Genomic DNA, 12,459 nt, shown 5'->3' on the forward strand with positions numbered 1-12,459 from the left:
ATAGCACGATGCAGAACAGCACTTTGTGGCAGTAATACTCTGCTGCTCAGTCTGGGAAAAGCAGCTCAGTGACACATCCATGCTGATCCCAAGGTTTTCAGCAGCCTAGGATCTCTGTGTGGTCCTGCCCTGTGTCACATGGACACCTCCCTCAGCAGGTTCTCTGGAGAGCTTCCTGTTTGAAGGTTTTTGGTGTGTTTCATAAATGCCAAAATGAAACCTGTCTTTTTTGCATTTCTGAATGTTAAATCAGACGAACAGCTCGTGTTATTCACAGGAGTTGCCTTTAGCTGAGCCATGTGGGCTGTAGTTCTCCTTTGCTGACATGGGCATAGAAGCTCTAACAGTGCCGTTGTGGTTGGGGGGGTTCAGACATATCTTTGCCTTAAATTGCTCTGAGATGTTTCAAGTTTTTAAGTAGTTTTAAAAGTAATAATTTTCAGCAGTGGATGGATGCTTCCTTTTTCTCACTAATTACTACTATTGTTCTTACTTTAATTGTTATGCAAGAGCAGAGAGACAGGAATTGGTGAGTTGGGGCACCTGGAAGATTCTAATCATATTCTTCCAATAATTTGGAAGGACTAATTAAGCTCAGCACATAGAAGAGGAACAGGGGAGTTTGTTCTTGTCTGATGTACTCATGTTCACAAGGTGCTTTGTTTTGCAGTGTTGGCTGTATGGATTTCCCCTGTAGCATGGGGACAAATCACCACTTTTATGCAAGCTGTAGTATTTTTGATTTTAAGTAGCTTTTTGAACTTTAAAAAGAAAGGGCAGCTTTGAAGTATAGGGACAAATTCTCTGTGCGTGTGAGTCGTCAGTATTTGATGTGGATCTCTCTGTGAATTCTTCTTCCACTTATTCTACAGCTGAGGACAGGAGAGAGAAGGCAAAATCACTGGATGCAAGCCTGAATTTCCTGTAGAAACCCATTTTGTCTCTTCTCCCCAAATTCTGTGGCTTCCGAACTTTGGCTGCACATTTGAAGTAGGCAGACATGAGTGATATGTCTTGAGAGGGGCTTAAACTGTGCAGATCTGTCAGATTTTATCTGAGCAGGTCACCTTGAGAGACACAAGTTGTGGAATTTACAACCTGCAGGTTTCCAGGGGTTTTATGGGAGGCTGCCACAACATTATGACCATGCAGTGGATTGTGGTGTGGATTTTTACTCTGTTTCCCTAGAAATAAATTGTAGTTTGCTTTTTTATTTTTTTTTTTTTCATTCATGGGGTAGTTCAGCTCCGTGAAACTTTTGGTCAGCTTTGTCTCCAGGGTCTGAATAGACATGTTTGTTCAGGTGAAAATGGAAGCAAAACTCCAGAGACCACGAACCAAAGTAGTTCTTTAATGTTTGACAGTGAAATGGCCAAAGGAATCCTGGAATAGGGACCATATCTCTTATTGTGGTTGTAATGTTGAGGTTCCAGAGCACTGGGATTTGGAGGGAGGGAGCAATGGAAGTGATATACTGAGTTTGGAAAGCAGGAGTGATATTTATTCCCTGTGCTCTCTCCTCTCCCCTCCCATTTGCAAAACAACAAAGAAATCAAGAACACAAAATGTCTGTTTACCTTCCTTTTCCCCCCACACTTTGACTGGCCTTTGAAGATAGCACAGGGTTGCAGACCTGCTTAAACTCTGTCTTTTTCCAGCCCCTTTTCCCATGGCATGGAAGAGCCTGTGGACCTGCACTGAGGGCAGAGCAGAATGTGTGTGAGCCTGGGTGGGTGAATCACCGCCCACAGGCCCTGGGGAATTTGGATCCTGTGACAGTGATTCAGGCTCTGGCTACAGCAGAATGAGTTTGCTGTCATTGGCTAAGCTGACAAAGCCTCCTGTAAAGGAGCAGGCTCCATCCACAGGTATAATTCATGTGGACCAAGAGGATTTTGCTGTTGGAGCAGTGCTGGGCAGTGCTGGGCTAAAGGTGCTGCTCTGGACTTGGGCAGTTCTCAATGGTGGAGACTTGCAATGTGCTGACTGTGGGCAAATTTAGGAAGCTGAGCTGGCTGAAATTCAGCTTTTTGGGTGGATTTTCAGCCGTCTGAGCAAGCTTTCTGTGTGGTTGTCTGCCAATCTGGGTGCCTGGGAGAAGATCCATCCTGGATGCTCTTCCTTACCCTCATGTGACTGGCTGCTGACAAGTGTGGGCTCTGACCTGCCAAAAACTGTGTGTGGCTCAGCATTTCCGTGCAGGGGATAAAGCCAGACTTTGAAGACAGGCTTATTGCATATGAAGGCAAGATGTTGTTGTTTTGGTGTTAGGATTGAAATGGGAATAAGACTGTACAGAGGCTGCTTTCTAGGTGAGCATAGGGAATGCTGCCCAGCAAGGAGCAGGCCTGGTGTTCACTAACATGAATCCCAAGATCCTCACGTCCTTCTTAGCAAAGTTTTCACAATCATTATCCTAAGCAGTGTTGTAAGGATAGGTGCAAGTATGCAATAATCCTATTCCTCTTCTCCCACCCAGTAGGAAGGCAGTCTATCACCTTTTTTTGGGCTTTTTTCCCCCAAAGGCCATCACAACCTGACAGATCTTTTATGAATAAAGATCTTGAGAAGTGAGTGGTGCAGCCCATAAAACCCTTAAAACATTGTGTTCCTGCTGCCATCAATTTATTTCACAATTAATGCAGTGAATTTTTGTGAGGTTTTATCTCTGACAGCTATTGCTTTTAAACTTCCCCCCAAAAGTAGGAATTGTCTGTTGTGTGACAGTTTCTTCCATGCTGCCTGTGGCAGCAGCTGCTGCTGGCTTGGATTGTGTTAGGTGAACTTTGTTCCGTATCTCTGTACTTCATGTTTAGTCATTGTCACACAGTCACACTTCTTGGCATTTTCAGTGTTTGCAGGCATGTCAGTGGGGAAAATCCTAAGGAAAACCCAAACTTCCAGATGTCTCAAGGCATACAAATGTGATTGGGTCTTTTTTATGGTTGTTTTTGAGGGGGAAGAGGATAAAAGGGGAAGTTGCAGTTGGTTCAGCAGGTCTGAGGAGCAAAATTAGGCCTCCATGAGCAGTATAAGTAGGTTTTGATTCCTCATTTATGTGAACCTCTGTAGCTGTCCCAGCTACCCCATATCCTCAGGTTATGGCTCACCCAATAAGTCATTCCCACAGGCTGCTTGAAAAACCAACCTCGTATTTTCCCAGGTTAAAATTTTACTGGGGAAGGTTGTACCCAGTGTCCCCTGCCTGCCAGAACTCATAGAAGCTGACCTACAAGAGACCTTCTACTTGAGGAATTCCTTCCTTTAAAGAGTTTAATTTGTGTATTTGCACCAGCTCCTGAGTTCAAGTATGAAATAGTAAACTTGTGTGTGCATTCCTCTCTTGCACCTCCTGATGCAAACCCTGTGGTCAGGGTGAGGAGGGCAGGGACAGCAGGGTTAGTGTTTGGTGTGGGTACCGACTGGACTGGCTGGGGAGAGGAATGCACAAATTCCTCCTGGTGTAAAATTCCTTGTGTCCCTGAGGGTGTAGAAGTTCTGGTATTGAGCAGAGTAGACTGGTCTCAGCAGAGAACAGGTGGGTGAGATCCAAGTCCTGCAGCATTCCAGCTTCTGGGAAGGTTTTGTAGCTGAGGAGTGGTGCCAACTCCGAGCTGACTCAGTGCCTTGGCGTGGCACTGCTCCAGACCTAATAAACCCTGCTGGACTGCAGCTGACTAAATACAGAATCAACTTTGTTGTTTCCGTATACGTGGCATAATTAATCTGTAATGCAGATAAACAATCCCCAAGTAATCAAGAGCTTAAGTAGGAGTAGTTTTGTGAGGTGACTGTGCAATATGGTCCCCTCCTGCTGGGCTCTGGAATTCTATACTTCTTGTTTGTTTTCCCTTTCCACCTCTATTTAAATAGAGGATACAGCATTTAAATGTGCATTTTCAAGCTGAGTGTCAGAAAGCTGCCTCGTGCTGTTCAGTGGCTTCTGCTGCCCTTCAAACCCTGAGCTGTCCTGTGCACCTCTGCATCAGAGGCAAGAGATGCTGTTCCTGCATCCCCTTTATGTTTCTCCCTCCTGCAACACCCATTTATTTTTCCTCGTTTGCTTCTCTTCTGGTGACAGATGACATCTGGGGGGACTGAGAGCATCCTGATGGCCTGCAAGGCATACAGAGACCTGGCTTATGAGAAAGGCATCAAGCAGCCAGAAATGTGAGTGGTGCCATCACAGCTTTTCTGTGGGGGCTTTTGGGATTTACTGTCCCCTTGAGCTGAGATGGTGCTGGACCTCAGTAATCCTTCATTTCACAGCTCACTGCCACCTATTCCTTGTCCATCTCTGTCTGGAGGAGAGAAACCGCTGTGGAAAGAAGAGGAAGCACAGGAAGTTTTAAAGCAGCCTGGGGGGCACAGATGTTGCTGGGGGCTGTGCTGAGCAGCTGTGTTTTGGCAATACCTGTCTGCTGCTCTTGACAGCCTGTTCAGATCAGCTCTGCTCTTGAGCAGATTGTCAGGCCCTTTGAAGACTTCAAGGGGTTTGATTTATTCACATCAAAGAAGGCTTAGCCTGAGAACTCTGAGGCTGGAGTTGGGCTGGTTGGAGCTCAAATGAGGAATTGTGCTAATCATTACACTGCTAATAGAAGATTTGCTGTCTCTAATGTGCTGCGTCTTTTCTAGATGGTGCATGGAAAATATTTCTCTGATTAATTGCTTTGAGGGGAAAATATTAAAGCAAACAAAATGCTGGTGGTTCTTTTCTTCCCTCTTTAGCATTTAAGGCTCTGATAATGATGTGAGGCCTCAGAAAACAGGGTTAATTGAGGCTGTTCAGCCACTGCCACTGGAGAAGGGAGACAGCAAATGTTATATTCATTTGATCTGTTCCTTTTCCAGGTTGGTCCCGGTGAGTGCCCACGCTGCCTTTGACAAGGCAGCACACTACTTTGGAATGAAGCTGATCCAAATACCACTGACCAAGTCTATGGAGGTGGATGTTCAGGTATCACTTTAGTCTCTCTCTGTGAGGGAATTAACACTGCACAGCAACTAGACAAGAAATCTACTTGTCCAGATACTGAGTCACTGGATAAAGAGGGAGGAATGCTTTGTGGAAACAATGAAAAACAGCATGAATAAGTGTCATTGCAGATGAAGTTGTATTGGAAATAACTGGATGTTATCCCTTTGTCCTGTGGGATTCATTTAGATTCAGGTAATTTATGTATTTCATAAATAGCCCCAGATTTCAGAGGAGGGTGAACAAAAGTATTATGGTTTTTCCAAGTGGATGAGTGGTTGTAGCTCATTGTTTTCCTCTCTGAACTATTTCATGCATTGGTTTTTAAGACCAGACAGACCAGACTCTGCATGTTCTTGCCCTTTATCTTTTTTGGCAGGATGGCACTTGGTGAATGGAATGTGAACATCTTCTCTTATTAAATCTTCAGGCCATGAGGAGAGCTATCTCGAGGAACACAGCCATGCTGGTCTGCTCTGCCCCCCAGTTCCCACATGGAATTATGGACCCCATTGAAGAGGTGGCAGAGGTAGGATACCCCTACCTGTAGGAACCTGTGTGTTGTAGCAGTAAAACCAGCAAAAGAAGAGTAGAGGGGTTCCAGGCTGCTGAGCAGTGAATTTGGTGGGGGGGGTCTCCCTGGCTGGAAGGGTATTACTGTCCTCAAATGGGCTGCTCATCAACAGCAGGGTATGTAGGATGCAGTTTGGGACTGAGGGGGGATGTATGACTGTGAGACCAACAAGAAGTGCTCATTCTTTGCCACCTGAAAGGAAAGAATACCTAAATGGCTCACCTGGTGAAAAGGATTTGATTTAGGGCCTGCTGGTTGTAGCAAAATTGGTGTGGAAATCTGAGGAATGTGTGGAGGGAGTAGGAGTCAAAGGGCTGGGATCTTATTTTTTGAACACACCTTTTGATTTCTTTCCTCTCTGTGCTCCAGTTATTTATTTTGTATGTGACCAGCCAGGGCCTCTGACCTTCTGTTCATTTGGCCCTTTTACTTTATTGTGGACACTCCTTTCAGACAACGTTGGCACATTCCTTTGGCATCCACAGCAAACTACCAAAATGCCACATTGTTTTTCCTGTGTGTGGAAGGCAGGAAAAGACATCCCACAAACAGTCAGCACTTCCACATCTCCTGTCCTCCATGACTTGAGAGTGGTGTGTTCTCAAAGGGTTCAGTGAATTGAATTGTGGAATGCCAAATACATTTTGGTGACTGGAGTTTGGGTGTCCCAGCCACATAATTTTGATCTCTTGTTCACACACAGCTTGCAGTGAAGTACAAAATCCCCTTCCATGTGGATGCCTGCCTGGGTGGATTCCTTATTGCTTTCATGGACAAGGCAGGGTTCCCCCTAAAGCATCCCTTTGACTTCCGTGTGGAAGGTGTGACCAGCATTTCTGCTGACACCCACAAGGTAAGGAGAAGAGTCTTCCAGGGCTTGCATTTTTGGGGTGTGAATCCTGTTGCCATCCTGGCCTTGAGGAATTTCTTCCCTACTGTGTGGAGGAGTGCTGAGGTGCAGGGGTAGAGGCTGCTCTGTTCATGTCCTTTGTGCAATGTGCCAAACATTGCACAAAGGACATGAACAGAACCCCTCAGGCTTGGACAGACCTCCAAGATTGAGTCCAACCTTTGAGCAGTCTCCAACCTTATCAACCGGAGCACTGAGTGCCACATACTTATTCCATGAACACCTCCAGGCATGGAGACTCCACCACCTTCCTGGGCAGCCTCTTCAACCCTGACAGCCCCTTTTTCCCCTTCCACAAAGAAATTTCTCCTGATTTCCAACCTTAACCTCCCCTGGCACAACTTGAAGCTGTTTCCTCTTGTCCTGTCACTTGTTTTCTCTGAGCAGAACCTGAACCCCATCTGCCTCCACTCTCCTGTCAGGGAGTTGTAGAGAGTGAGACCGTCCCCACTGGGCCTCCTTTTCTCCAGGCTGAGCCCCTTTCCCAGCTACCTCAGCCTCTCCTGGGGCTCCAGCCCCTTCCCCAGCTCCGTCCCCTTCCCTGGACATGCTCCAGCCCCCCCAGGGCTCTCTGGCCGGGAGGGCCAGGGCTGGGCACAGCACTGAAGGGTCCCCAGCACAGAGGGGCAATCACTGCCCTGGTCCTGCTGGTCACTATTCCTGATCCACGCCAGGTGCCACTGCCACATGGGCACATGGTGGCTCTTGTACAGCCACTGTCACCAGCACCCCAAGGCCCTTTCCAGCCCCTCTGCCCAGCCTGCAGCTGCAGGGGGTTGCTGTGACCCAAGGGCAGGACCTTACACTTTGCCTTGCTGGACCTCTGCCCATGGATCCAGCCTGTCCCAAGCCCTCTGCAGAGCCTTCTGCTCTCCAGCACATCAACATATGGGATCTTGGTGAGGACCTGGATGCATTCCTGTGCCCTCTTGCTGCTTTCTAACCCTTTCTGTGCCCCTTGCAGTATGGCTACGCTCCCAAGGGCTCCTCGGTGGTGCTCTACAGTGACAAGGAGTACAGGAAGTACCAGTTCTTCGTTGCCCCTGACTGGCAAGGGGGGATTTATGCCTCCCCCTCTGTGGCAGGCTCCAGGCCTGGTGGGATCATAGCTGCATGTTGGGCAACCCTGCTGCACATCGGAGAGTTGGGCTACGTTGAGGCTACCAAGAGAATCATTAAAACAGCTCGTTTCCTGGAATCCGAGTACGTGGGTGCCTCAGGGTTTGGATCCTGCTGGACCCCTCCTCCCCAGCTGCTTTTCTTTTGTTTTTCCCTGGTTTCTGCTGGGCAGTTCTGGGAGAACATTTGTTTGTACCCAGGTAGCTGAGGGACACGGATGGGAGGGGTGCAGGCACCTTCATTCAGCTTGGCTTTGAGAATTCCTTCTGCCTCAGCCGTGGCTGAGGGGTAATCTGGAGGGAGGACAAGAGAAGGGTTATACTCTTCGTTGTTGGGCTGCTTGAGTGGCTGTGTAAGAGAAGCTGATTTTTCTCTGCTTTTCTGTCTTCTCTCTTTTTCCATTTCTTCCTGAGTTTACTTGACTTTAGGGTATGTAATGACCCAGGTCCTCTGGCATGTCTGTTGGCCTGGGCTGGGTGCATGATTTTTGGGTGGGAATGTGCAGCCATCTGTACCCTCTTGCAGCTGGGTGGACAGAATGTCTGAACCCTGTAACATTGATCAGTCATTTCTTGTCTCCTCCTTCTTTTCAAGGTTGAGAAAAATTGACAGCATCTTCATTTTTGGGAAGCCAGAGGTGTCAGTCCTCTCCATTGGCTCAGGCACTTTTGACATCTATCGATTGTCGAATTTTTTAGCTGCAAAAGGATGGAACTTGAATGTCCTACAGTTCCCACCAAGGTGAGTGTGTGGAGACCAGGGAGTGATTTATTTAGCCAGGGTATGCAAGATGGTCAACTTCAGGCCATGTAGCTCTCATGATTTGCTGAGTACTGTTGTCAATAGCTGATAAATTGTATGTAGAATTTTCCTCTGCAGAGCAGGAATCACTTTTGTAATTACCATTACACAGCAGTGAAGATAAAGTAATAGTGATTTTAATGAGTCTGGCAAAGATCTTTCTATCTACCTCTATCTACTACAAACAGAAAAATATAAATAACCAGGGCTCTATCTCATATTTAGTTAACTGGGGGTTTGTAGATTCATTTATTTATTTTTACTGTCTTCCTCCTGCCCATTGAAAATGAAGGAAAGTAAAACAACAGTGAAGGGCTGATAATTTTCAATATAAAATTAATCTTTGTCAGAGACTTTCCTTAAGTGGGAAATTGGGCTTTTATGGGCAGAAAGGGCCCGTGGTCACAGACGCAGCTGCACTGAAAAAAAATTTTGACTGGCTGTGTGAAGCAAAGTCCAGAGAGCCTGAAGTGATAGCTCAGAGGTGGGTGATGGCTTAGAAGCTGCGGAGGAAGGAGAGGGAAGTGATGGCAAGGGTCCCCATGCTTGCAGGCAGCTGCATTTTTCTCACCAGAGGTACCTGGAATGAAGGGAGAAACTTTAACTTAATTGTGAAGTCAGGAAGGAAGAATGAACTGGTTCTAGCAAGCATTTTGCAGGAATTTCACTTAGTAGGAATGCTGTTTCAAGGAGATGCACAGTTGTCAGTGGCCACAGAAGGGCTCAGGAAACATGGAGCTGTGTGTGCTGGAGGTGGTTAATCTCTGCCCTCTGCCCTGCCTGCCCAGCATCCACCTCTGCATCACACAGCTGCACACCAAGCCCGGCGTGGCTGAGCAGTTCCTGAAGGATGTCAGGGACAGCATCCAGGATATCATGAAGGACCTTGGTGCCAAGACCACCGGCATGGTGAGGAGGCCAGCACACAGTGGGGGGTGTTTGGGCTGAGGGTGTTTCTCCTGTGTAACAGCCTCTCTTCTCTGCTTAGGGAGCCATCTATGGAATGGCACAGTCTGTCCCAGACAGGAGCCTGGTGGCAGAGATTTCCCAGGCCTACCTGGATGGCCTCTACAGCACGGATGTTCCCAGCAGTGAAAAGCACATGAATGGCTCTCCAGGCCACCACTGACTGTAGTGCAACAATCTGTGCCTTGCCAGCCAGCACTGGGGTGGTTCCAAAGGTTTCCTAGGGAAATAGATTGCAGTTCCTTTGTTCCAACAACTGCCGGTCTGAAGGTGGCTTGATGTGGAAGAACTCCTTCCCTGTCTTAGTCTGTTCTGAAATCTACATTGTTTTCATGCCCAATTTCAGTTGTAGGGCTTTTCTTCCCTCCCCCCTGCCTGTTTTCATCATGGCTGTTGATGGTGAACTGAATGTCCATTCCACAGCTCTGAATTCCTCAGGTACTCTGCATGTCACTTCATTCTGTGTTGTTTCTCCTCCCCAGACCTGGTGTTCAGCCAGTGTCCAGCCAAGTGTTAAATTTGAGTTCTCACATTGTGTTCCATGGCTCCAATCTTCCCAGAAATTAATGGTAGACAGTAAATTGGAAATTTTGTTTTCTCTTGAGTGTTCCTGTAAGCTGCTGCATTTAACAGACTGTGCTGGGAGCCTTATATCTGTGTAATGCAGAGCTGATAAATTGGCAGACGGAAGGCACTCATGGCCTCCTTTTGAAATCCCCTCTGGAGATCTGAGCAAGACTGCAATCAATATCTGCTGAGGGAGAGAAAAAAACAACACAAAGTCCTTTTCTGGAATCTCCTGAACAATAGCAGAAATAGAAACCACAAAGGTGGTGTAGGGGGCGGAACTGGATGGTACTGAAAACCCTGGGTACATTGTGGCTGTTCTGCTCCGCTGCCTCTTGTAGAAGACATGCACTGACCACCCAGGAGTGCTGTTTTCCCTTGCACAAATCTGGAGGGAGGTGCAAAGCTCATTTCACTGTTCAGAACTTGAAGGTTTTACACTGTCCCCTCATGATGCTGTAGCAGAGCCAGCCAGGCCCTGGCCCGTGTCACAGACAGGGACGTCGTGTGCAGACGTTTTTTTTTTTTTAGCACAGTCTTTTAGTATCAAAAAGGTAACTTTTGTAATAGCAGTAATCTCAGCTCTTTGCACTGATTCTTTTAAGGCACATTCTCAAAAGGGCATTCACCACTGTGCCTTGATGCTTCTCTGGCTTTTTTTTGTGGCATGCCAGAGAGGGTTGGAGGGTTCAGCTGTTTGACCATGGCCTTGGTTGTGGTCTTTTCTTTATGGTACTAATTCTGAAAACAGACCTCAAAGGCAGGCTGGCCTCAGAGGAAGCACCCTTGCCTGTTAGGCAGGGTAGTAGTTGTAATGAGCCAAGTCCCTTCACAGTATTACAAAGATGCTGGGAGAAGCAGAGGAAAGGATGCAGCAAGTCAGAGCTGTTCCAAACTTGGGCACGTGGCTCAGCCTTCCTATTTTTCTCCCTGTTCTTAGGGTGAGAGAGTTTTCCCAGTGTAGCCTTGTGAGGCAGTTGTGGCCTCAAGGACAAGCCAGAATCTCTCAAGTAGTATTGGAGTTACTCCTGCAGGGCTTTCCCATGTTTGCTTTCAGCTTTTTGCATGGAGCAGAGTTTTCCCAGGCAGAATCCTGCACGTGGATGAAGACTTCATGTTGTGCCTGCACAGTCCTATGCAGGCCATCTAAAGGCATCTCTCTGCCCTAGCGTGTTAGCCTGAAGCTGACCCTGGCTGAAGCACAAGAATTTTAAGGAATGAGAAGGTCACTGACCAGCTCCTGCACAAACCAGTGCAGCCTTGGGCCCAGCCATTGTGGGAAGGATGCTGGCTTTCCAACAGCTTTATTCCCTGTGCTAGGAGACACAAGCACTTTGGCCATCTGCCCTGAGCTTGATGACTTCATGCAAATCTCTGAGCCCTTTTGAAATCATTGAATTGCCTGAGAGTCTCTTGGTGGTGATATCAGCTCTGGTGATATCAGTTTGGATTGGGGATTGGACCTATTTATTTTCTCAAGGTCTTGCCAATGTGACCATTACTGTATTTCTGAGTTTGGAGACAGTCTTCAGTGTCTGGCTACTGTGATGGTTCTCTTTGGAACCGAGATTTAACAAAACAAAAAAAGGGAGGTACTCTTTTTGTTTATGATTTAAAAGAAAGGGGTGGGCTGAAAGAGAATGAAACTCCCTTCTCTTCCTTCCCTGGTTGCATTTTCCTCCCAGGAAGTAGGTGGATCAAACAGATCAGTGCTCCATTTCACATTTTTGGATGTATTTGAAGATATTATTTGTAAGTCAATGTATTCTATTCTGGGCTTTGCTTATTAATAATATTTGTGGGTTTAATTGTTCCGTATGTATTTGTCCTATACTCTAAATGTAATCCTGTGGTCAGGAATAGGCCACTGTAATTCCCTGGTGTGTAGTTTTTATTCATCCTTGTCACCTAACATGTAATCTGCATCTACTTTATCATGCCAAATGGTCTTGGAAAAATGGATTTACAGGCTGTGAGACTGTTTTAAAGACAAAAAAGAGAAGAATTTGATGAACTGGATTATGATCTGAAACTGGACGGTACTTCTAGACCTGGAGGGGTCCTTGCCACTGTTAATTCCTGTGGGATTTTCTGGTTTTCCACGCGGGACACTCAATTTGTTGCTTGTACAAAGCACTCCCAAGGGATTCACCTGTTCTTAGGTACTCAAATGAAGAATATCCAATGGGATGGACCAAGAAGAGAAGTGTGTCTTCATGCCATGGATTTCATCTGCACTTTCCTGATGACTTGGGGGAGAGGGGAGCAGAAGGGTTGTGTACAACACAATAATACCTTGCCCAATAAATCCACGAGGACTTTTTTAATGGACAAATGGGACGAGTTGATCTGATGGCAGTTTTCTGCTTTGCTCTGATTTGCCACTGTCAAACTGGAGGCTGAAATAGCTGGAGATGGTGAAAATGGGCCTGGTTTGTATTAAAATGGTGCATTTAGCTATCTAGGCTCACTGAGCTCTTATTTTTCTGCTTCAGTGCTTGTTTGAATGAACCTATTGTTCCTGGAACTTGCTCATGCACAGCC

The 12,459-nt window shown here is 46.7% G+C and overlaps 1 protein-coding gene across 1 annotated transcript in view; it reads left to right on the forward strand.

The window, feature by feature from the left end:
• Window positions 1-12,375, forward strand: part of SGPL1 (sphingosine-1-phosphate lyase 1) — a 30,321-nt gene extending 17,946 nt beyond the window's left edge. The window contains exons 7-14 of the mRNA XM_085583759.1: window positions 4,082-4,170; window positions 4,855-4,960; window positions 5,409-5,507; window positions 6,256-6,405; window positions 7,427-7,665; window positions 8,176-8,322; window positions 9,171-9,291; window positions 9,371-12,375. Of these exons, the coding sequence (XP_085439885.1) occupies window positions 4,082-4,170; window positions 4,855-4,960; window positions 5,409-5,507; window positions 6,256-6,405; window positions 7,427-7,665; window positions 8,176-8,322; window positions 9,171-9,291; window positions 9,371-9,511 (1,092 nt within the window). The 3' untranslated portion in view covers window positions 9,512-12,375. The remainder of the gene's footprint in view (window positions 1-4,081; window positions 4,171-4,854; window positions 4,961-5,408; window positions 5,508-6,255; window positions 6,406-7,426; window positions 7,666-8,175; window positions 8,323-9,170; window positions 9,292-9,370) is intronic.
• The last annotated feature ends 84 nt before the right edge of the window (window positions 12,376-12,459 follow it).

The sequence above is a fragment of the Lonchura striata genome, chromosome 6 (genome assembly GCF_050655825.1).
Source record: "Lonchura striata isolate lonStrDom1 chromosome 6, ASM5065582v1, whole genome shotgun sequence".
Taxonomy (NCBI): domain Eukaryota; kingdom Metazoa; phylum Chordata; class Aves; order Passeriformes; family Estrildidae; genus Lonchura; species Lonchura striata.